General features: G+C 46.1%; 1 protein-coding gene across 3 annotated transcripts in view; it reads right to left on the reverse strand.

The window, feature by feature from the left end:
• The window catches only part of nos1apa (nitric oxide synthase 1 (neuronal) adaptor protein a), a 452,025-nt gene that overhangs the window by 18,884 nt on the left and 407,216 nt on the right, over positions 1-25,925 (reverse strand). For all 3 annotated transcript variants that reach the window (XM_038794907.1, XM_038794908.1, XM_038794909.1), the window contains one exon: positions 17,606-17,770. In XM_038794907.1, coding sequence (XP_038650835.1) covers positions 17,606-17,770 — 165 coding nt within the window. The remainder of the gene's footprint in view (positions 1-17,605; positions 17,771-25,925) is intronic.

Below are 25,925 nucleotides of genomic sequence, written 5' to 3' on the forward strand. Positions count from 1 at the left end.
GCCCCTATTGGCACTTTTGGGGCTCACATCAGAACTCCTTTACATACCCCCAAGGCATACAATAACATTTGCAGAGGTCACATGATCAGATGTACTGAATTTGAATGTCATATGATTATACCAGCAGCATTGCCCCCGTTCCCATTTTCGGCGGGTGGGAATGACGAAGGGGCGGAGAATCGGGTGGGAGTCCCAAAATGGCTTTTACGCTACCGGGATTTCTCTGCTCGATTGTCCCATCCCCGTACCAGTGACATAATGGGGAACGCCATTTGAATTCATTTAAATATAATTAGTGGGCCTCCCCGCTGGAAGGTGTCCCCACATACAAAGAGTGTTTAGAAATTCAAGGGGAAAGCCAGAAGCGCAGCTTTCCGAGTTGGCACTGAAAAAAAAGAGAAAATTCCACCTTATAAAATTCTAGGTTCAGGATGGCTTGTGACTTGGAGGTGATGGTGTTTCTACATCTTGCACCATTCCACCCTGATTCAGGTCAGGGCTCCCAGCACTATTTCAAGGAAAAGCAGGGGAGCTTTCCCCTACTGTCTCCAGCCAATAACTATCACTCAATCTAGATCATTAAAATATAGACTATCTGGTCTCATTTCATTGCTCTTTGTGTGAGAGAGTGGTATGCACAAACATTTCCTACCCTACAACAGTGGATTAATTTAAAAAATACTACATTCCAGGGAGGTCATTTAGCCCAGTTGGCTGGACGACTGGTTTGTGATGCAGAGCGAGGCCAACATCATGGGTTAAATTCCTGTGCCGGCTGATGTTATTCATGAAGGCCTCGCCTTCTCAGCCTTGTCCCTCGCCTGACGTGTGGTAACCCCCTCTAAGGGGAGAGCAGCCTATGGTCCTCTGAGACTGTGGCGGCTTTCATTACATCGTAAAACACTTCCAGGCACCCTGAGTTGCAATACAGATGCAAGCTTCTTCTTTTCAATCTTGCTTTAATATTTTAAAAATTACATAATACAATCAGTCAAGCCTTCTGCAACAAATCCCTGTCCGTTCGGCTCTGAAGAAGAGTCATTCGGACTTGAAAGATTAACTCAGTTTCTCTCTCCACAGATTCTAACAATAATAATCATTTATTGTCACAAGTCGGCTTCCATGAAGTTACTGTGAAAAGCCCCTAGTCGCCACATTCCGGCGCCTGTTCGGTGAGGCCAGTAGAGGAATTGAACCCGCGCTGTCGGCATTGTTCTGCATTACAAGCCAGCTGTTTAGCCCACTCTGCTAAACCAGCCCCTGCATACTGCCTGGCCTGCTGAGGATTTCCAGCATTTTCTGGTTTTAGTTCAGATTTCCAGCATCCGCAGTATTTTATTTCAATTTGAATATCGGTTGAGTCCTGCTTAAGAGGGCAAGTGTGCAGACTGTATTCAACAGTAATATCCCTCGAGGTTCACACATGAAGAATGAGTATATGGGTGGCTGGCACACAAATACATCTCAGTAGAAGTGGGCATTCTCAGAAGAGGAGGGAAGCAAAAGACAATTGGGAAAGAAGAGTGAAATGCTGCCCCCCCCCATCCCATGTGTTGTAGCCTTGCTGTCTTTTTTTTATATATCTGCATCAGAACTGATTAGATTCCTTTAACCTTTCACCATAGCTCATTAATTTAACATACCAACATGAATATATTTGCCTCAAACAGTAGATTTTTACTGCTGGACAGTTCACTAATGAAATACAGCAATTATCCTGCTACAAAAATGATAATTAACTACTTCAGTCAATTAATACCTAATCCATTAATATATCTATGGAGTTTTCTACTAATGCAAAGTATGTCACAGTGTACTGCCTGCCACACATTCACAGCATTTTCACGTAGAATTTACTTGAATTACTAACTAACGAGGGGAGGGTGTTGTGGGCATGCTAGAGGGCATTACCACTGCTAACACCTTGTGTCACTTGCCATGGCAACCATGTGGGTTTCCACCCTCTGACTCAGAACCTAACGCTTGGCCACATTCCCAGCCATTGAACGGGACCCTGGCACGATATACACAACCATGTTCACAACTCCCAGAACTTTTGCTCTGAGCTCGAAGAACATATGGAATACAGCAAGCAGACACACTTAGCCAGTAGCAACAGGCATTTTATCTTTTGTTTTCTTTGGCAGATTTTAGAAAAACATTCATTAAATACATGTGCTTAAGGTTCCAAAGTCACTAAAACTCTCAATTTCAGCAGCACTGCCATATTGAGGCCACAAATCTCACTGGCATATGCAGTGATACATTTCCTTTGATACATGCAAATGGGCAGCATGGTATCACAGTGGTCAGCACTGTGGCTTCACAGCGCTAGGGTTCCAGGTTCAATTCCTGGCTGAGTCACGGTCTGTGCGGAGTCTGCACGTTCTCCCTGTGTCTGCGTGGGTTTCCTCCGGGTGCTTCGGTTTCCTCCCACGAGTCCTGAAGGACGTGCTGTTAGGTAATTTGGACATTCTGAATTCTCCCTCTGTGTATCTGAACAGGCGGCGTAATGTGGCGACTAGGGACGTTTCACAGTAACTTCATTGCAATGTAAGCCTACTTGTGACAAGAAAGATTTCAAAAAATTTGCATCTTATTTGGCTAGAAGATACAAATTCCAATTTGACATCGCTAACATCTTTTGACTCATTACAGTGTGACAAGAGTTCCTTTTTAATTGATGAAAATATTGAAAATGGGGGAGGTGTCAGCATTATACCATAAGTTTTCAAACTGGGCTTCCCAGACAATGATAAGTTAACCAGATTTCTACCCATTTGTTTAATTAACATCACATTATTTCTGTTTCTGTATACTGGTAAAAATCATTTTGTGCAATGATAGCACCGTTTTACTTTGGGGATCAGACTGTATGTTACAGGGAGGGTCAATAAATACTGTGACAGGAAGCACATAAAAATGTGTTAATGCCACAGCTGAAAGGGGTATCAATCAGTTGGACAGTTACGAGGTACAGGATTGTTGCCTTTCAGCATTTAAGAAACCCCAAGATAATGTGGGACTGCATACAAGCCCGGGTCACCTCCTGTCCATCCATTATTCAACATAGAATCCTTAGGTATGGAGCCATACTTGGCTTTAAAGTGGTGATAATCAAAGACTTTTATACAAACTGTCAATAACAACAAGAAGTCTTACAACACCAGGTTAAAGTCCAACAGGTTTGTTTCAAACACGAGCTTTCGGAGCACGGCTCCTTCTTCAGGTGAGGAAGAAGGAGCCGTGAAGAAGGAGCCGTGAAGAAGGAGCCGTGCTCCGAAAGCTCGTGTTTGAAACAAACCTGTTGGACTTTAACCTGGTGTTGTAAGACTTCTTACTGTGCTCACCCCAGTCCAACGCCGGCATCTCCACATCATGTCAATAACAAGACATTGATTTAGTCACTGTGTTATGTATGGAGGTGGATTGCGTGGGTCTCACCCCCACAACCCAAAGGTGTGCAGGCTAGGTGGATTGGTCACGCCAAATTGACCCTTAATTTTTAAAAAAATAATTGGGTACTCTAAATAAAAACAAAATATATGGAGGTGGATGACATGCCAAAGGTTTGTGCGAGTTAATAGCTTTGCATTCTTTCAAGAATTAAGTCTATTTCCCAAGAAGCAGCAGTAACAGATTGCGGACACTGGAGAAGGAAGACTTGGATGACCCTAACACAGTTTGTGCTGACAATGTCCACCAAGTCAATCAAAGCCACAAACCAGGCACTATATAGGGAGCTCTGTGAAACATACACAACACCTTGTCACACTGCAACAATGACTAACATTGTTTTAATGGCTGAATGATCAAGAACATGTTTTCTTTTTCCTGGTACTTATTAAATTGAGGGTAGATGGAAGCAGGGAATCAAACCTTTACTTTTTTTTAAGAACTTAAAAAACACATTTTGCTGGCTAATCCTACATTAAGGATGGACTTTCAAAGCTCAGTTTGGTTTGCCCACATGCAAAGGGCCAAGCGCTTTTTAAACATTTATATTTTTGGCAGAATCAAAGTGAGGGAATGGACTTTGTTTTGGGGTGAGCTGGTTAACATTTCACGCCAGGGCAGCACGGTGGCCTAGCAGTTAGCACAACCGCCTCATGGCGCTGAGGTCCCAGGTTCGATCCCGGCTCTGGGTCACTGTCCATGTGGAGTTTGCACATTCTCCCCGTGTCTGCGTGGGTTTCGCCCCCACAGCCCAAAAATGTGCAGAGTAGGTGGATTGGCCATGCTAAATTGCTCCTTAATTAGAAAAAATAATTGGGTAATCTAAATTTAAAAAAAAAAAACTTTTCACGCCAGTCAGCTTGAAGCACTCCTTGGTCAGGTATGGCACCAAACTGACACCAAGCTAAAGCTCAGCTCATTTACCTGTTGAGTAACTGGGCCATATTCATCAGGAAATCTCCAAGGCTCTATTCTGTGGTCACATTGTGCTCAACCCCAACCTGGGAAGAGCATGTTTTCCATGTCCAATTCTACCCATGCTGTGCGCTCTACAAGTGGGATGCCAATTCGTGCCAAATTGCCAGCAGATTTATGCCACGGATCTTACAGACTAAGTTCAGTGAGGAATTCCACAGAAAGAAAAAAAAAATATATATATATATATACATTAAGAGAATGGTGAAGGGAAATGTGTTCCCATTAAAGATGGATGCAGGTGAAACTATAATAGACAGTAAGAAAATGTCACAATTGTTAAATTAATAATACCTTGCGTCTATTTTCACAGCCAAGGAAGAGACTAAAATACCAGTTGTAAAAGGGGACCAACAATTAGTCAAGAGTGAAAATTAAACAGATTAAATATAAGCAAAATAATAATTAAGAAAATAAGGTGACTGCAGGGCGGCATGGTGATGCAGGTGTTAGCATTGCTGCCTCACAGCATCGAGGACCCGGGTTCAATCCCGGCCCCAGGTCACTGTTCGTGTGGAGTCTGCACATTCTTCCCATGTCAAAGAACAACAAAGAAAATTACAGCACAGGAACAGGCCCTTCAGCCCTCCCAGCCTGCGCCGATCCAGATCCTTTATGTAAACCTGTCGCCTATTTTCCAAGGATCTACTTCCCTCTGTTCCCCGCCCGTTCATATATCTGACCAGATGCATCTTAAATGATTCTATCGTGTCCGCCTCTACCACCTCCACTGGCAAAGCGTTCCAGGCACCCACCACCCTCTGTGTAAAAAACTTTCCACGCACATCTCCCTTAAACTTTCCCCCTCTCACCTTGAAATCGTGACCCCTTGTAATTGACACCCCCACTCTTGGAAAAAGCTTGTTGCTATCCACCCTGTCCATACCTCTCATAATATTGTAGACCTCAATCAGGCCCCCCCTCAACCTCCGTCTTTCCAACGAAAACAATCCTAATCTATTCAACCTTTCTTCATAGCTAGCACCCTCCATACCAGGCAACATCCTGGTGAACCTCCTCTGCACCCTCTCTAAAGCATCCACATCCTTCTGATAATGTGTCTGTGTGGGTATAACCTCCACAACCGAAAGATATGCAGGGTAGGTAGACTGGCCATGCTAAATTGACCCTTAAAAAAAATAAGGTGACTTAAGAAGGTTTCCAGGACTTGATGCTTTCCAATCCAGAGTATTAAAACAAAAGGTCGAAAAATTGCAGATGCCATTCCATTATTTAAGAAGGGAAAGATGAGATAACTACGGATCTGAAGTTCAACATCGGTTCTGGAAAAATTGTAGCAATCGATCATCAGAGATGGTGGGTGCAATTCCCCCATTTTTACATTCTAGTTGCACCCGCCAGTGGGGAATTGGGAGTGTTTTCCGCTGCCGCTGGGAGCACTGCTCACAGGCCATTCATTTGCACTGAGAAACTTTTTTCAGAGGATTGGGTTTTTTGTTGGAGTCAAGAGGGGCAGGGCATATACTTAACTGAAATGATGGGAGAGAGTTTAAACATCTTACGGCAACAGAGAGGAGACTTACACTTCCTCCTGACAGATTCATAGAATCCCTACATTGCAGAAGGAGGCCATTTGGCCCATCGAATCACCACTGACCTCTGAAAGAGCACTCTACCTAGCGAGACTCTCCCACCCCCATCCCTGGAATCCCACCTGACCTACACATCTTTGGACACTAAGGGGCGATTTAGCATGGCCAATCCACCTAACCTGGAGATCTGTGGATGATGGGAGGAAACCAAACCACCCGGAGGAAACCCATGCAGACACGATGAGAACATACAAACTCCACACAGTCACCCAAGACTGGAAATGAATCCGGGTCCCTGGTGCTGTGAGGCAGCAGTGCTGACCACTGTGCCACCCTGTCGCCATTGATGTTGACATGCTGGGAGAGACATCAAAACTTTCAAGGATCCAGACGGAACATTTTCCCTTCTTTCTGACAGAAATTGTAACTTGACATGTTGGAAGAGACATCAAAGGGTTCCAACACATTAGATGCAAAACTTGAAACTGTAAATTTAAATTTAGAGTACCCAATTATTTTTTTCCAATTAAGGGGCAATTTAGCGTGGCCAATCCACCTACCCTGCACATATTTGGGTTGTGGGGATGAGACCCACGCGGACACGGGGAGAATGTGCAAACTCCGCACAGCCAGTTACTCGATACTGGGATCAAACCCAGGCCCTCGGCACCGTGAAGCAGTAGGGCTAACCACTCAGCCACCATGCCGTCCTAATCTTAACCTGAAACTTGACATGCTGAAAGACAGTTTAATGATGGTTACAGATGGGTAGACCTGACAAAATGACCCTCATCCCAGGAAAGACCCCAACCTGAGCCCTCCAGCTCAGCCCAAGGCCCCCCCCCCCCCCGATCCCAATCTCCCCTCAAATACCCCCTCGGCACCCTGAAACCGAGTCTAGGGAAGATACTTACCTCTCTGTCACCCCTAGAAGTGCCAGGTCCCCCACATTGCTCCCAGCTGGGGGGTACTGGAGCATCCTAGGCCGGAGCTTCCTGCCCGATAATTACATTCAGGTGAATGTAATTGACAATTGGCATGCTCTTGCCTGTTCTGGGTAATAAACTTGGTCAGGGGGATTCACAACGGCAAGAATCCCATTTTTGCCCTCACATCCAATTCATCGGGCTGTCACGATTCCCGCCTCACGCTAGCCACCCCGTGAACCCCCACCCCCCACCCAGTGACTGAGCACTTGGATAAGTATCGGCTAATAAACCAAAGTCAGCATGAATTTGTGAGAGGTAGGTCACAACTAAATATTTTGAGATCATTGACATGATGGATAGGAGAGTAGCAACAGAGTTGTCATATAGAGCCATAAATCTCAAAAAGATTTCATACAGAGATTATTCGCAAAAATTAGAGCAAAAGGGCAGCACAGTAGCACAAGTGGATAGCACTGTGGCTTCACAGCGCCAGGGTCCCAGGTTCGATTCCCCACTGGGTCACTGTCTGTGAGGAGTCTGCACGTTCTCCCTGTGTGTGCGTGGGTTTCCTCCGGGTGCTCCGGTTTCCTCCCACAGTCCAAAGATGTGCAGGTTAGGTGGATTGGCTATGCTAAATTGCCCTTAGTGTCCAAAAAGGTTAGGAGGGGTTATTGGGTTACGGGGATAGGGTGGAAGTGAGGGCTTAATGGGCCGACTCATGGGCCGAATGGCCTCCTTCTCAACTCTATGTTCTAAATGGAATTTAAAGTCAATTTGTAACATGGGTAATAGATTGGGTTGTAGGAGAAAAGTATTAAGGATGAAGGGTTGTTCTTTGTTTAGCGGAATGTGACAAATGATGCTCCCAACATATCTGTACAATAGCACATCCACTGATGCCTAAAGCGTTGAAGTGGCAAACTCAAACGGGGGAGGGGGGTGGGACTTTTCCACATCTCCCAAGGCATGTTTCTCGGCGGCAGGAGGCGGCTCGCTGTTGGTCCCACCACTGTCAATGGGATTTCCCATTGAATCCAACCACCTGCCGTGGTTGAAGACGGGAAGATCCCGCTGGCGAAAACAGCTGGAAACCCTCCACCCCCTCTCACCACTACCCCCCCCCCCCCAAGTCATTTTTATAATTTGAAATCTCATTAATAGGCCCAGACTCGCTGAATTTTGACCCTTCAGTACAGCCAACAGGGAAAATAATATTTTTCTCCACTATCAGTTTCCCAAGCTGGCTTCAGTGCACAGTGCCAACCAACTGGTCATCAGCAACAATCCTTTCAACGTTCAGTCAGACGCTGAAGTATGAATCACATCATAAGTGACAATGGGTGAATGAGGTTCTTAGGTAGCCTGCATTAAAATACCAAGTCAGTGTAATGTAACATTTTTCACACACTATGGGCGCGATCCTCCCAACGGGAGACTGAGTGCCGACGCCGGAGTGCAACCCGGAGTGTTTCACTCCGGCGTCGGAGGCCGCTCCTTGCACCCTACCCCCCCCCCCCCCAAGGGGGCTAGGAGCGGCGGTTCGTGAATCCCGAACGCCCAGCCTTGACGCTTGCGTCAAAACGGCGTGCCGGGAATGACGGGGCCGGCGGCGCCAAAATGACGTCAGCCGCGCATGCGCAGGTTGGCCAGCTCCAACCCACGCATGCACGGTTGCCGTCTTCCCCTCCACTGCCACCGCAAGACATGGCGGCTTGATCTTGCGGGGTGGCGGAGGGAAAAGAGTGCGTCTCTTAGAGACGCTGGCCCGACGGGCAGGCCAGTCACCTCATGAGCATGCCCGTGGTGCTCGATCCTCCCTCCGTCCCCCACAGGCCCCACACTTACCTGTCGCGCACTGTTCACGACAGCAGCGACCAGGTGTGTTTGACGCCGGCGTGAACCGGTCGGGTTCGTCAGGCCGCTCGGCCCATACGGGCCGGAGAATCAGCAGTTGCCGTGAAAAACGACGAGCGGTGATTCTCCGATCGGCGTCACGCAAAACGCGACACGCCATTTTGGGGGTGTGGGAGAATCGCGGGGGGTGCCAGGGTGGCGTGTCGTGATTCGCCCGGCCCTCCCGCGATTCTCCAACCCGGCGTGGGGAACGGAGAATCGCGCCCTATGGGTTTTACATACCCACAGTGAGTGCCTTGAACTGCTGAAATGAATTGTGTTTCTCTATTTTAACTCTACCTGGGTTCTCTCAGCCACTTAAAGTGAGGCACCAGATAGCTGCCAATTCCTGAGAGACCCATTAGTGCCCATGGCACAAGAATGCATGTGGCATGGGATCGCACCCCAGGAAGAATGAATGCTTTGAGAGCAGCAAGAAAATGGTAAGATATTCTTAAATTTTAAAGTGAGCAGGGTGGCACAGTGATGCAGTGGTTAGCACTGCAGCCTCACGGCGCCGAGGACCCGGGTTCGATTCCAGACCCGGAGGTCACTGTCCATGTGGAGTTTGCACATTCTCCCTGTATCTGCATGGGTCTCACCCCCACAATCCAAAGATGTGCAGGTGAGATGGATTGGCCACATTAAATTGCCCCTTTATTGGAAAAAAATAATTAGGTGCTCTAAATTTATTAAAAAACATTTAAAAGTGAGCAATACAAAGCATTCAGCAAGTGGAAATCAATCGTCAATGCAGCGTTTTTCACAGCAGTGCCTTTCCATGTTAACAATGCTTGTTGCCTTTAACCTAATTTATGCATCATAATGAGCAGCTTGTCAGAATATATTGCTGCAAGTCTGGAGGAATAAGCAGCAACAACACGGCAGGGAGACATATAATAACCATTTTGGCAGCACTCTAACACTGAGAAAATAAACCAAGAGAAAGCTTTTATCATTGGAACAGATAATACGAAATATTTCATCCTTCACTTCCGACAGAAACTAAAATAAAGATCTGTCAGCCTGAATGACATGTTAAATTTTTTCTATCCCTATTTAATTTGTCACACACCAAGTTTGTCTGAGGGCTGGTGATGTTTGCCGAAGGCAGACTTTGAACTGCAAGACCTACCCTTTGAATTCCACAAGGTATCAACATTTCAACTGTTGCTACCCTAATCCTCAGTTAATTCCTTCGCAGAGAGCTCAAATTAGAATTTCACGCTGATTAAACAGGATCGATTCTTTTTGGCACTACAACAAATGACTCCTGTCTAAATAGGGATGGCAGTGGAGAGTCTTGGGAGTTTTGCAACAAGCCCTAGGCTGGAATTCTCCGGTTTTGCGATTTACTTTCCTGCCGGGAGAGCACCCCTACCTGTGGGTTTCCCGGCGGCATGGTGTTCCTTCAATGGGAAATCCCATTGACAACTGGCTTGGAAGACAGAATTCCCCGCGCAGTGAACGATGCAGCACTGGGAAACACGCGGCTGGGGAACTAGAGAATCCAGCCCCCTGTGTCTCGCTGAAATCTATGATGGATACATATAACTGTGGGATTGCAAAGTTTGAAAACATTGGGCGGGATTCTCCAGTCCCCCGGCCGTGTGTTTCTCGGCAGTGCGCCATTCACTGGCGGCGGGATTCGCTGTTCCCATCGCTTGTCAATGGGATTTCCTAGTGAAGCCTCCCCACATTTCCCAGGAGTGAGGGTGTGCTGCCAGCGGGAACAGAGAATTCAGGCTATTAAGTTTGAACCATACCATTTATCAATGGACACCATGATTGATCCAGTATGGCTTCCTTGTACATTCAGTTTTGATTTCACCCGAACAGTTATTAGAAACATTGAAACAGTGGTAGGCAAGTTGGCCCATCAAGCCTGCCCCCTGCCATTCAGGTTTGGCCTGTACTGCAATTCCATTTTCCCACCTTTACTCTGTCTTCATCCACTTACTCAACAAAATGCACCAAGTTCCGACTGACCCAGCACTGAACCAGGCCGAGATTTCCCGTCGAGGGCAGGATGGAAAATTTGACAAACCAGCCACAGATCCTTTAACTTTGGGCGGGAGTTTCTGGTCCTGGCTGCCGGGCCCATTTGTGGGAAGAGAATTGCTGACTTCTCCTCCACTTTGTGCTCCTGATTTCTCTCCTAAAATGCCTTGTTCTATTTAAAAGTGTATCTTTATTGACCAATTGCACCAGAGGAAATCGTTTCCCTGTATCTACCCCTTTTAACAATTTTAACCATTTTGATCAGATGACCTTGAAAACAATCAGGATTTTCTCACTTAACTACTAGCACGGTTAACACGGACTACACAGTTTTCCTCGTGCAGCTCTTGAGCAACTACAACCTCTCCACATTTCACTTCAATGATTCACAGTATGAACATGCCCATTGTTCTCAGAGATATCAATTACTGCCAAACTGGGAATAAATTAATCTCCAGATCCCAGCAGCCTAGGAACTGCACTCATTCCAAATTGAAATGGAACAGCCATCTAGACAGGAAATTTCATCCCATCAAATGGTATGAAATGTAAAACACCACCTTGCAATATAAAGCCCTTGTTACCAGGAATCAGAGACAGAACACGGAGTAATTTAATGTTGCTTGATAATTCTGTGGGACATTTTACTCAATTAAAGGTATATAAGTGAAAGTTGCTGCTATATCTAGTTTATTTCTGTGTATTTTAGAGTTCTGACTTTAGAACAGTAGGACACTAAAAGGTTTAATGCCATAGATTTTTGATTCAGTCTGTAACAGACTCATTGCGAAGAAAGAAAGAGCTGCTATAAATGCTGACCTGCAAGAAACATTTCAACTTACTCTCCCTGCCTATCATTTCAATATCCCTGGATGCTTCTTTCTCATCGGAAGGAACCCTCTGAATAACTAAATTTGTCGAGTAGGTTGTAATGGGTATGCTCTTACCAGCATACCGAATAGGCCAAGTTTCCAGTTATTGATTTTTTAAAAAAATTTCCAATGAAGGGCCAATTTAGCACATCTTTTGGGTTGCTGGGGTGAGACCCACGCAGACGCGGGGAGAATGTGCAAATTGCACACGGACAGTGACCGGGGACCAAGATCGAACTCGGGTCCTCAGCGCTATGAGGCAGCAGTGCTAACCACTGCGCTGCCGGAGAATGTGCATATTGAGTATGGTGTGAATCCTCCAAGAACAGATGATACTAATATATGATGGCCCACCCAGGGCATTGTCACAGCACAACCTGAGAAACACTGCACGTTTGGGCAAGAGACTGGAGTTTTCCTGCGGAGGGGCTGGCGAGCCACTGAAATCTCTGTTCTCATCGATGGGACCGGAGGGACTCCGCCGGCATGGCGGGCTAGATAATTCCAGCCTCACCTGGAATTCTTCACATTCCAAAGTCTCTGCTTTGCTGCCTGGTAGAGGGATACAGTGCTGCTCTTGTAGCCTGCCAAGGATTGGCAGCACCAGGGGTCTTGGAGCAGGTTATCTACCTGAGCCACTGCCGGCTAACCGAAGGAAAATGGCAATGTTTAACAAAATTGGAGGGAAGTACTATTTCTGGATTATTATTTACAAAAACAATGGGCAGAAATTTCCATTTGGGAGACAAAGTGTTGAGGCTGGAACTGAATTACGTGTGGCTCGTGTTCCCATTGGGGGTGCTATTTATGGAGCAATTCAGGACATGCTAATGGGCAGCACTCTGCTGAAGTGAATTTCGAGCAATTTGCAGCCCAGTGGGCATTCTAACTGCTGGAGCGGGTGTTATCATCAAAGAGCCTGGCAGCTGGAGCTGTTTTTAAGCGCTCCATGTATCACATACTCACTGCAGCCAGCAAGATGGCTCAGAGAAGACCCCCCCACCAAGGTTGTGAATGCGAGGTGAACCCACAGCTCTATGCCAGTGAGAAGCGAGGGACCCTCTCTTCTCCAGCGTGGGCCGCAGACTCATGCCCTCCGAGCCCAGGAGGTGATGGCTGTCAGCGGTGCCCGTCTCACCCGGAGGAGACAGCTGATGATCCAGAGGGGTGGAGGTCACTGGTGAGTCCACTGCCCTCAGAGGACGGGAGAACCAGGATTGTAAAGGCTGCAGTACAGGTGCCCTCTGGTTGGGGGGGGGGGGGGGGGGGGGGAGCTCTACTGGTCCCTTGCTTCCTTTGCAAAGGGGCAGCACTTCTTAGGAGTGCCAACATCTGGTGGGTCCCTGATTGAGATTGGCCCTTGATGATACAGCAGGGGTATGAGGGTGTCCAGAGGGGTGGCCTGAGTGGGCTCCCAGATGACCAGAGACCTTCTGAGTATTCAAAGGACACAGGCAGCACTCAACAGTGTGAGCAGCCAGGAGCCTGGAAGTAGCATCAAAGGGTGTTTAAAAGACAGACAGCAGCAATGGTGATCTGAGCCAGGATACCCTGATCCAAAGGGGACATCCCAAGTCCACGGACTTTTCACCAAGTCACTACCCACTGCTGCTCCCATCCTGGGCAGTCATCCCTCAGCTAGCCTGACAGTCATATATAAATGATTTAGATGAGGGAACAAAATTAATATCTCCAAATTTGCAGATAACACTAAGTTGGGTGGGAGAGCTGTGAGATCCATCAGTGTGGTTTGGCCAAGTTGAGTGAGTGGGCAAATGAATGTCAGGTCCAGTATAAGTTAGATAAATGCTAGGTTATCCACTTTTGTTGCAAAAACGAGAGGCAGATTATTATCTGACTGGCCATAAATGAGGAGATAGCGGAATATGCAATGAGACTTGGGTGTCCTCGTACACCAGTCACTGAAGGTAACCAAGCAGGCAGAGCAGGGGATAAAAAAGGCAAAACGGTATACTGGCCTTCATTGCTAGAGGATTTGAGCACAGGAGCAGGGATGTCTTGCTGAAATTGTGCAGGATCTTCCCCCTCGGGGGAACAAGATGCCGCCTCTCTCATCGAAACCTGGTAGGTCAGCATCTTCAAAGTGAGGAGCAGGTGTGTGCACTGCCATCCTTGTGTGTTAGTCACAGAACATACAGTGCAGAAGGAGGCCATTCGGCCCATCGAGTCTGCACTGACCCACTTAAACCCTCACTTCCACCCTATCCCTGTACCCCAATTACCCCATCTAACCTTTTTTGTCACTAAGGGCAATTTATCATGGCCAATCCACCTAACCTGCATGTCTTTGGACTTTGGGAGGAAACCGGAGCACCCGGAGGAAACCCACGCAGACACGGGGAGAACGTGCAGACTCCGCACAGTCAGTGACCCAGCAGGGAATCGAACCTGGGACCCTGGCGCTGTGAAGCCACAGTGCTATCCACGTGCTCCCCCAATGTTGTACCATGCTACACCAGTGTTGACTGGAGTGACTGGTGAGGGAGCATTTAAAGACAGCTTTCCCTTGTTAGCAGCGAGACGCTGAGGTGCGAGTCTGACAAATCAGACGGCGAGACAGCCAGTAATGGCGAGCAACTCAAGGGGGCTTATTTCCGGCACTAAGTGCCGTTAAATACAAGCCGGGATATCGCCAACGTGGCCGCCAATCCTGCCCAAGATGACGCTTAGAAAGTTTTCGGTTGATTCGTGCCCATGTTGTCAGTTGTTGACCAGGAAGCCATCAGAAAGATCTGACCCATGGAAATTAAGTTGATCATGGTGGAACTCCAAAGTGTGTTTGACGGCTGAGATTCTGTCTCCATTTGAAGGGGTTTGTTTCAGCAGTCAACTAATGGGTTCCAGGAGGTCCTGGACAGGCAAGCATTAACAAGCTGATCAGTCTGGCAATGCATGGACTCAGAACCTGCTGAGGTACTCATTTGGATAGAAGCTAAAGCTTGTGAAACGACATCAAAATAATACGACAACGGGGCAGCACAGTGGTGCAGTGGTTAGCACTGCTGTCTCATGGCGCTGAAGACTCAGGTGCGATCCCGGCTCTGGGTCACTGTCCATGTGCAGTTTGCACATTCTCCCCGTCTTCGCGTAGGCTCTGCCCCAACAACCTAAAGATGTGCAGGGTAGGACAGGCAATTTAGCCCCTTAATTGGAAAAAAAAATGAATTGGGTACTCTAAATTTAAAAAAATAATAATATGACAACAGAGTGACAGTAAGGAAAACAAGGGAGATTCTGAATCAGGACAGATAGAGAGGCCAACATTTTCATTCGATATATCAGTAAAGACAGCAACTTTTCCACCAAGATAGGAGTGGCGTGCTGGGAAATTTTCAGACTCAAGCTGGTGGCCTTGTTAGTGGAAATTCGACTCTGCTGTCTGCATATTCTTGTTTTCATCACAATGTGTATCATCTGGTCATTGGGTTTGAAATGCAAAACCTGGCAAACTCTCTGAACTCATTCATTTATGTCATTAAACAAAATGAGTTAATGGTATTGCCAAAAGTAATCTGAAAAATGGAATTAGGCTGGTGCCTGATTGGCTTTCTGCTTGAGCAGACATCATGTTAGTGGCACGTGTCCAGTTTATCCCCTTCGTTGGAAATAGTTGCATTAGTAGAAAGGTCCCTCAATGTTGTGATCTTCACTCTGGGAAGTGGGTGTGGGATACATTCGAGCCTGCCAAACCCGGAAGCAGATGCAGGCAATTACAAAGGCTGCCAAGTGCCAAGGTGGTCTGGTTTGAAGGCCCACGTTGGTGCCCTGGAACTTTGTTCCAGTTGTATAAAAGGTTGTTGGTCCTCTAGTCCTCATCTCCCACATCCCTCCATTTCCCATGCCACCTTCATGTCCTCCATGCTAACTCATACCCCATACCAACCCCAATGACCCCTTGTAGAACATAGAACATAGAGTGCAGAAGGAGGCCATTTGGCCCATGAGTCTGCACCGACCCACTTAAGCCCTCACTTCCACCCTATCCCCGTAACCCAGTAACCCCTCCTGATCTTTTTGGTCACTAAGGGCAATTTATCATGGTCAATCTACCTAACCTGTATGTCTTTGGACAGTGGGAGGAAACCGGAACACCCGGAGGAAACCCATGCAGACACGGGGAGAACGTACAGACTCCGCACAGACAGTGACCCAGCGGGGAATCGAACCTGGAACCCTGGCGCTGTGAAGCCACAGTGCTAGCCACTTGTGCTACCGTGCTGCCCTGGCCATTCAGGAACCCTCTGAAAGGTAAATTCAAAGCATCTTATCTATATTCCACCTGATTCACGATGTACTGAAAAAATGAGCCATGCATGAGGCCACCTAGTTCCAATGAAGGAGTTCATATACCTGACCTCATTAGGTATGCTTCAATGAGAACCCAGATTCATAAAAGGATCATCCTAGTATGGAATCTGTTTTGATAACTGGAGAATTTGCTTGATTGGCATCTTTAAGTGGTTGTAATAAGTTATTCTTTCTGTGAACTTTCTTGTCAATGTCTCAATGTTTATTTGCATAAGATTAAGAGGTGTGAAGTGTTTGAAGCCTCTGTTATTGATACTTTAATGATCTGTCTGATTGACTCTTGTTTTTATTTTCATAAGAAAATGTATGAATGGATGAATTGTTTTTTCTGACCAGTTCCACTCATGCCATTGTTACTGATTGCTCATTTGTTTTGTACTTAGTGTAGACAGTGTGAATGGGTATGGAAAGCTCATGAGTTAAAATGGAGGGTTTGAGGGGCTATGGAGTTCCCTGGGGTACATGAGCTGGCACGGAGTTGAAAACATGGGGCACAGAAGGGGCATGTGTAAGGTTTTGAACCCGATTCCAGACTATGTTTCACAACTCTTCCAAGAAGCCATGAAGTACGAGTTCATGTGTTGGGATGGGGGGAGGGGGGAGACCCCCCCCGACCCCCCCCGACCCCCCCCGCAATTGAACTGGCCAGGCTGGGACTGCAAGGTGTGGACTCATTAACTGCACCTTTATCCCATGCCAGCAAAAATGGAGGAAGCCGGGACTGGGGACGGGAGTCCTGGAATTGGGTCCCGCTTGCCATTTTTAAATGGCTCCGGAGTCATTTCAACGCCCCGGAAATCCAGGTCTAGGTATGACGAAGGTCAATGAGTGAGAATGCAAACAGGGAGCTCAAAAAATCTGGTTTGCTCCAGAGCTTAGGGCTCTGATGGCTAACGGGAGGCCAGAGATCTCGGAAGGCTGTAAGGCTGTCGGAGATTACAAGGAGAGGGAGACGAGAAGCCACGGTCAAATATGAAGATGGTTACATGGTGCATAAATTAGAGGATAGTACGTGCTGTCCTTCGAACCAGAGCTCATCAAAGAGAGCAAGGAAAGGGAGAAAAATCAGTGCACAGAGAAAAGAAGATGCTTTAACTTCAAAAGAAAACAAAAGGAATAATTCATTCATTATGTTCACCTGGTCATCTTGTTCTCCAATCTTTCACGTTTCATTCTTGGCAAAACACATTACATCAAAAAAGATTTTGAAATGTATTATATACTGCTGTTTCAGCTCCTGTACCATACCAGCAGATCCATTTAAACGTAACAAGCACACAAGGAAAGATGAAGTCATCCTAATTGTGATGCTTCCATACCAGGCAGCACCTTTGTGTAACACTGGAGCGTGACAACACCAATTCAATCAGTAGAAGGTTTCTAAAGAGCAGTTGCATAAATTACAGCACAGAAAGAGGGCAGTTGGTCAATCAAACTGCTGCTTCTCTCTAATTGAGCCACCTACACAAATCCTCCTCGCTCCCCATGTCCACTGAAGCGATGTTGGAATCATTACAGCTCAAGAATGGTTGAGTCTGTGGGTTAATGCTGTGCAGAACTCCCACACCAAGGGCCTCACGCGCTGGCTCCTTCTTACCTGAGCGACAGCCACCTGTGTCTGCTGCTGCTGCTGCTGTAGTTGCTGCTGAAGGAGCTGGATCTGATGGTGTACTGAGAGTGGGGTGCCTGGTGGCAGCTGGCTGGCTGATGGAAGCAACATCTTGGGAGTGGCCATCAGAATGCTGGGGCTGTCGTCATGGGGCTGAAAGAGAGGGGGAGGTGGAGGGAAGGGGGGGGGGGGGGGGGGGGGGAGAGAACATGTTAGAATTCCTGTCACGAGAGAAGAGGGATTCTTTGATTTTTCTCACTTCTGCCCTTTTATATTTTCGCCAGATGGCCGTGTTTGGGATTTTAACTTTTTTTTTATTGGTACAGGTCAGACTGCCATTTCATTAATTCTGATCTTACCATTTCATGAAGTTGATCATTGCAGAAGTACTCCTACATTTGAGGGGTCAGTGACGTGATGCATTAGCATTTTAATCACTGTCCTTCACATCCAGTTTCATTAATAGTATTCCCCAGAGCAAGGCAAATGTGCTGAGCCGTGTTAATGCAGTTACATTAAGTTTCAATACAGACTCCTACTAGAGTAAACTAGGAAAATGTTAAAAGGATAGCATCATCAAAAAATCTCTCAAGTTTGTTTGTAAAACAGCAGGCAAGATGTCATTAGGGTTAAAGCGCAGGATTGTACCCTTAACATCCTGGTTCAAAGGGATTTTCTTTTGTGTCAAATTGACAATACATTTCCATAAAGAGTGTCCTTTTCATTGTTATCATGCCCTCTGAAAAATGAGAACATGTTTCACTTTCGTAACTCCGTCCACCTTGCAGATTAAACTTTGTGTGCTTTTTCTAAAGTACAAAACTGAGGAGGTGCATCCTCAGCTATTTGGACAGTCAGCTTGCTTTCAGCACACTGTTCAATGGCTTCAGAGCACAAGACGCTAGCTTCAACCAGTTGGACAGCTGAGTGGTATTGAGAAGGCAGTTTGCACAGCTCATTTCACTCTGAATTTGGTTCCTTAACACTCAGAAGAAACATCTTGTGCTACCATTCGACCTGAAAACAGAAATATTACTTTGTTCCGTCCGCAAGCAGGCCCCAGACCATCCTGCCTCTTGCCATTTCAACTCACCACTCTGCTCTCACGTTCATACGTCCGTCCTTGGCCTGCTGCAATGTTCCAGTGAAGCCCAGCGCAAACTGGAGGAACAGTACCTCATCTTCCGATTAGGCACATTACAGCCTTCCACACTTAACACTGAGTTCAACAACTTCAGACTGTGAACCCTCTCCTCCACCTTCACCCCATTTTTTATTTCTATCAGTTTATTTTCATTTCTTTCATAGATCTGTTTTTTCCCCTCGCCATTGTCCCCCCTCCCCCCACCCCACTTGGACCATTTCATAGATTTCATAGAATTTACAGTGCAGAAAGAGGCCATTCGGCCCATCGAGTCTGCACCGGCTCTTGGAAAGAGCACCCTACCCAAGCCCACACTTCCACCCTATCCCCATAACCCAGTAACCCCACCTAACACGAAGGGCAATTTGGACATTATGGGCAATTTATCATGGCCAATCCACCTAACTCCGCACAGACAGTGACCCAAACCGCGAATCGAACCTGGGACCCTGGAACTGTGAAGTATTTGTGCTAACCACTTTGTTCCTAGTTATCCTTTGAAATACTGCTCAACTTTGTTCTGCCATTCACACGTTCTATATATGCCACTATCAACACCCTTCTTAACCTTAATCACCTCCATTTATATTCCTTTTGTCTTTCTGTCCACAACATCCCTGTTAATCTCCACCTATCCATTGCTGCCTACGGCACTGAGGACCCGGGTTCGAATCCCGGCCCTGGGTCACTGTCCGTGTGGAGTTTGCACATTCTCCCCGTGTCTGCGTGGGTTTCACCCCCACAACCCAAAGATGTGCAGGGTAGGCGGATTGGCCACGCTAAATTGCCCCTTAATTGGAAAAAATAATTGGGTACTCTAAATTAAAAAAAAAAAAATCTGCACCTATCGCTAGCCTCCTGTCTAGCCCCACCGCTCCATGCCACCCCCGCAACAACAGTATAAATCTGACCCAATTTCCAATTCTCTCCAGCTTTGACAAAGAGTCCTCCAGACTCGAAACGTTACCTCCCTTCCCTCTCCACAGATCCTGTCAGACCTGCTGAGATTGTCCAATATTTTCTGTTTTTGTTTCAGATTCCAACATCCACAGTAATCTGCTTTTATGTACTTTCTTCCATGCGCGCTTGAAAATCTGATCCTTTTCTGCATTGCTGTGAAAAATGAATAGCTAAACGTGTATCCAGATATGTTTGTGTTGGGACAGTATATACATCCAACATGATGCCACTTTCAATTTATAACTTACCGAACAATAAACGTGAAGGTGTGATGTCTCCTTATGTCACGGAACAGAATTTGAGTTACAAGGACTTAATTGCTAATCAAGTATGGTAAAGCATTTATTACTCAGTTGACCTGACACTGTGCTTTTCTTTTTAGTCTAGAAATCGCTAATGAATGAAAATGAATGATTCACCCTCAGGCTGCTATTTTCCCATTGAAATTTTGAATATAGCCTCAGGAGTTTAAAAAATATATAAATTTAGAGTATCCAATTTTTTTCCAATTAAGGCGCAATTTTAGCGTGATCAATTCACCTACCCTGCGTATCTTTTTGGGTTGTGGGGGTGAGACCCACACAGAGATGGGGAGAATGTGTAAACTCCACATGGACAGTGACCCGGGCTGGGATTGAACCCGGGTCCTTGGCTCCGTGAGGCAGCAGTGGTAACCACTGTGCCGCCATGCTGCCCTTAGCCCAAGGAATTTTACACAAAACATGTTAAGCACTTGTCTCTCTGATCAACTATAATTCCTTAGCTGTAATGTGTTGTTTTCACTTCATTTTTTACATTTCACTCAAGTTATTGTGAACTCAAACAAGATAGCTATTATTTCACTAATTTTTGACTTTTAGAAAAAAGCGAGTCTCCCCGTATTCTTACGGAGAAACCACTTATTTCAGGGAAACTGATGTAAGCTTTGCCACAGGCCTGTACTAATTAGGCTCCACTCTTTGCCGAGGCCAATGGTGATGGTTTCAATCTTCCAGCTTAAAATGCCTCTTCCTCACTCTTTAAGCCAAACCACATCACTTTAAAGTTAGATTTACATAGAATTTACAGTGCAGAAGGAGGCCTCCCGGCCATCGAGTCCGCACCAGCTCCTGGAAAGAACACCTCACCCAAGTCCACACGCTCACCCCATCCCCGCTACCCAGCAACCCCACTCAACCACTTTGGACACCAAGGGCAATCCACCTAACCGGCACATCTTTGGACTGTGGGAGGAAACTGGAACACCCACGCAGACATGGGGAGAACGTGCAGAATCCACACAGACAGTGACCCAAGCCAGGAATCGAACCTGGGATCCTGGTGCTGTGAAGCAACAGTGCTACCTACTGTGCTGCTGTGCCACTGATTGCAGGCTTCTGATTTAGCTCTGTAGATGCAGCACTTACACATCTCACAGATTGAGTTACTCATTCTGTTGCAAGAATGAACTTCTCATCAAATCTTGATCCTGTTCAGAGACACTGGCATCACCTGTGTAACCGAACGAGGGAAGGTGTTAAATTAAAGAGTCACTGAATACAGAGCTCTTCTACTTAGCTGAATAAACAATACTTCATAGTTATGAAGCATTGTATTAAACAATTACAAAAAAGGACTAGGCTGAATAAACACCACAGTTTCAGAAATTGGGATTGAGAAACTGAGGCTTTTGTGTTGAGCAAACAAGTCTTATAATGAAATGCGAGCCATCCATCTACGCCTCTTGTCAAAAAAACAATAATGCTGCTTCGTACATTCAAACAAAAAGACAAAAAACTAAATTCCTCCATGGTATTGAGAATTTCACAATCTCAGCTTCTCTTATTAAATCTGGGCAAGCCATTCTGACTCACTGTCCAGTTAAACATTCAGAATGTGTGAAAGTACAACAGGATGCGGGATAAACCCCAGACACAATTAACACCTTGCAGAATTATTATTTCTGAACACAAAAGTTGGGCAAATATAGCTTGGTTATTAACCATGAATTAAGTTCAGTGAATTCTAGATGAAAAGTTGGCCACAGCATTGCCCGCATTTAAAGGTCGCTTTTCCACAACTTGCATAAGAAAAAGAGCGACAATAGTGTAACGTCAGATCAAAAGGGCCATTGGTTTATGTTGTTTGAATAAACTGGATTATTTTTATCTATTGGGGTTTTTCTATAGTGTTACTGGGAACACATTCCAAGATGACATCCATTTTCCTCAAGCCAGTCAATCAAGGCAGCGACCAGCAGCTTCCAACACTGCACCTTATCCAGAGAATGATTCAACTTCCTTCAATCTTGAAAAGACGTGACAGAGGGGATCTTGTACATGATAACAAATTGTACAAAAATGGTAAACCTAGGATGCCACGGTGGCCCAATGGTTAGCACTGTTGCCTCACGACGTTGAGGACCCCGGTCACCGTTCGTGTGGAATTTGCCCATTCCCCCTGTGTCTGCGTGGGTCTCACTCCCACAACCCAAAAAGATGTGCAGGGTAAGTGGATGGGCCACTCTAAATTGCCTTTTAATTGGAAAATGAATTGGATACTCTAAATTTAAAAAAATGGTAAATCTAGTTTAAGTTTGCCCACAAGGGTAAGACATCGGGGCGTTCTAATCAGGTACAAGGCAAACTTAACACCAATATCAGGAAGGCCTTTATCTCAATTGAAAAGAGTGAACCACAAATGGGGAAGGCTACAGTTGAGGAAAATATCTTGGCATCATTTAGGAGACAATTATATATAGTGATGGGAGGATTTTAAACTTTCTTTTTAATTGCCTCGTTAGCTCATGAAAGAAGCATATGCTTCTGCAATTGACACTGAGTAACTTTCTGCTTGACCCACTGAATTGGAACAGGAAGGTTTTTCTGCTATAGCTCGTTCTCCTATAACTGCTATAAAGTAGCTGCACATCTCACTTATCAATGTGCCAGACATTATGTTGGCTTGTGGCAGATTTGTACGTCTAATACATTTGCAGTCCATGAATACTCATTAATAAAAAATAGTTTTGAATAAAGTCCTACCTTCAAGATAAAGTTAGCGGCACATGAGAATCTCGTGGCCCTGATGGTTTAAAGGTGGTATGCACCAGTCGGCTTTGTGCAGTTGTGTGTAAGGAGAGTGGTTTTCTTTGTTTAACTCTACGGCACAACGGAGGGGGAGCAAGAGAATGGACTATTGCATGGAGGCACAGGGCTGGCAAAGGTGAGACACTGATGGGGGGGGGGGGGGGGGGTGTTTGGAGTGGGGCCGGGGCATGGAAAAAGGATCCGGGGAGGACAAGGGATAGGGTCAGGGGACAAGGAAGAGTGAAGTGGGAAAGGCCTGGTGCCACGTGTGCCACATTTAGTTAAGGTAAGAAAATGAGGGACCTAAAGGGAGTAGTGTCCGAATGTGTATCCATTTCAAGCTGGCAGAGTCCTTCCAGGGCTTTGAGTTCACCTACAACATATCCCACTGACAGTAATCTCAGGCAATGTCCTTTACAATGCACAGAAGCTGCAGCCAGCTGAGCGTGCAAGTTCAGCCACGTTCCACAGAATGGTGAGTACAATACTGGACATCAACATGAAGATTCAATAAAGTGAACTCTAAAACAATATTGTTCCTTCCACAATAAAGGAAATATCCTCAACTCCCCTGTAAGCATCAATGCTTGCAAACCATGTCAGCACAATTAACTCTCTGACTAAGCTAGTCACAACAATTAGCAACAATGCATTCATGAATAAAGAAAGCCAATGTGATGTGAAATATTTACATGTGAAATTTAATTTTGAAAAGCACCCATGCTGTTAAATTCTAATAGCTATTTGGCAATAAAAAAGGTCTTGATAGAGCTTTATGCTAAATGACACAAAACTTAATCAGCGCTTTTTTCTCCTTTACATGCACCCAGTGATGTTCTTAACCAATTAGACTACTGTTAATAACTTAAACATTCCTTGACTGTTATCTATTTCCTACCCTAACCCATGCCACCTTTGTTCTCACAAGCCTTTTGTTAATGGCAATGTAGTGGGGCAGGAAATTTGTGTCTGTGCTGCAGGTCCCTCTATTTGAGGCCATTTGGTGATGCAGAATTGTCAGCTGACGGTGGCGTTTACCAATGTAAACCTTCCCTCATCACAAAATGAAATGTATTTTGCTGCACACCGCTGGCACTTTGAATTTTAATAATAGTTCTGTTGGAAAAGGCAAAAAGAGAGAGAGAGTGTGTAAGTGGTGCATAGTTCCAGTTACAACATTAGGAATGGGAGGACGTGGACAAAATCTCAGCCATTATGTGGTGTGCAGCTATCGTGGTAAAGCAGGAAGGTCTGCCGATCAGCTCCACCAGTTAAAAGCAAATTACTGCGGATGCTGGAATCTGAAACGAAAGAGAAAATGCTGGAAAATCTCAGCAGGTCTGGCAGCATCTGTAGGGAGAGGAAAGAACGAATGTTTCGAGTCCAGGTGACTCTTTGTCAAAGCTACAAGACAGAGAAAGTGGGAAATATTTATACTGTGGAGTGAGAATGAAAGATGAGTCAGAGCCACAGAAACCCAGGGAAACAGGGTGCTAATAGCCACAGAAACCAAGGGGAAAGAGTGTTAATGGCAGTCCCCAGAGAGAACAAAAGGTGTGAAGGGCCAAACAGCAGAGAAACTAACATCAGAGGGTGAACTGTAACAGATGTAAATGTGGGGGGAGGGGAAGGGGGAAGAAAAGGAGAGAAAGGGTAAGGAAAGGTAGATAAGATGGGGGGGGGGGGGGGGTTTAAATATATATGAAGAAAGACAAGAGAGAAAGAGAGAAATGGTGAAAGACAGTTAAAATGAAATGGGATGAAAACAAATGGGTTGAGGTGCTCCACCAGTTAACGTGAGCGAAAGCAGGGCAGCAGCTATGAGGGTGCCAATAGAAAACTGGGAGTCACATAACTGCCAGAAAGTTGCTTTATAAACAGGCCTATAAGTGTCGACAGAACGGAATGGGTATTGATTCATCCCTTCACAAACGTTAGTGAAATCATTAGTGCCAGCATAAAGGCGCATGCTGACTTCACACTCACACTGACATAATGAGGGGAGAAATTTACACCCCACTATAAATTAGCATCAGTAAAAGGGTTATGGCAGCATCAGTCTATCTGGGGACTACAGTCAAGATTCTTCCTCACATTTAATATCACTTGTTCACAGTGTGACTTTTAGTCTCATTTGCTCAGCATTTGAGACAGGATCAAAAGCTCAGGTCAATGTAATGGTCCAAACTCGCAATATCAATGGGTGGAATTTAATGCTGGCACTGGGGGAGCCAGGGTTCTGTATCTAGCAGAGGCCAGCAGCTACCTCTCCACTGCCTGTCAGTTCTATTGCAAGTAGTGGCAGCTGTTAGAAATGTACCCACAGAGGCCTAGGATCCCCAAGGGATGAATGCCTCCGGTGAGTGAGACATTGATAGGTTGCAGGAAGGGATGGCTGGCTGGCTTAGCAGGGGTAAAGGGGGTCAGGAAAAAGGTCAGGGGTGGCTCTCAGTGGCGTCCATTCCCCCTGCCTCCTCCCCTTCATGATCCTGAGTTCTTCGATCAACCACAGAAAACTGCAAACAAATATTGCAGTAAGGTGTCTACTTAAGGATCTTCTTCCACTGTCACTGGTGTGCAGCCAATGGGCAGTCATTACATGGGAAGTTCAGAATGCAAATTGTTTGCCTGGGGGCTCCCGGGGGGAGAGGGGTCCATTGCTCAATGCCTGATCAAGAGATCCAGAATCGGGAGAGAGGGTGAGCCCACTGATACTCATCTGCCCTGGTGACCACCATGCCCTCACCCCCTCTCCCATGACCCTCGTCCTACCCTTAATCACCTGTGGCCTGGGCATCTCAGTGATCCCAGCCTCCCCCTTGGGTCAATTTTTGCAGCTGCCACTACTTCCGATGGCGCTGCCTACAACACACAGCTGCAGTCACCGATTGGCCAGCAAAGCTCTGGGGGGAGCTGAGGGGGCCTCCGCCCCTGGGTTCCTGGATTCCAGGGAAGGCCTGCTGCTAGCCACTCAAGATGGTGGATCTTCCCAGCAGGCGGGCGAGACGCCCACTGCCTGCATTAAATACCTCCCTTTGAGATGGTAAGATTTGGAGTGAGAGAATGGAATCATGACAAACAGCACCCAAGGAACAAGAAACAGAGAAGAGGAAACAAAATGGTACAATGGGAGAAT

This window comes from Scyliorhinus canicula, chromosome 4, assembly GCF_902713615.1.
Source record: "Scyliorhinus canicula chromosome 4, sScyCan1.1, whole genome shotgun sequence".
NCBI lineage: Eukaryota > Metazoa > Chordata > Chondrichthyes > Carcharhiniformes > Scyliorhinidae > Scyliorhinus > Scyliorhinus canicula.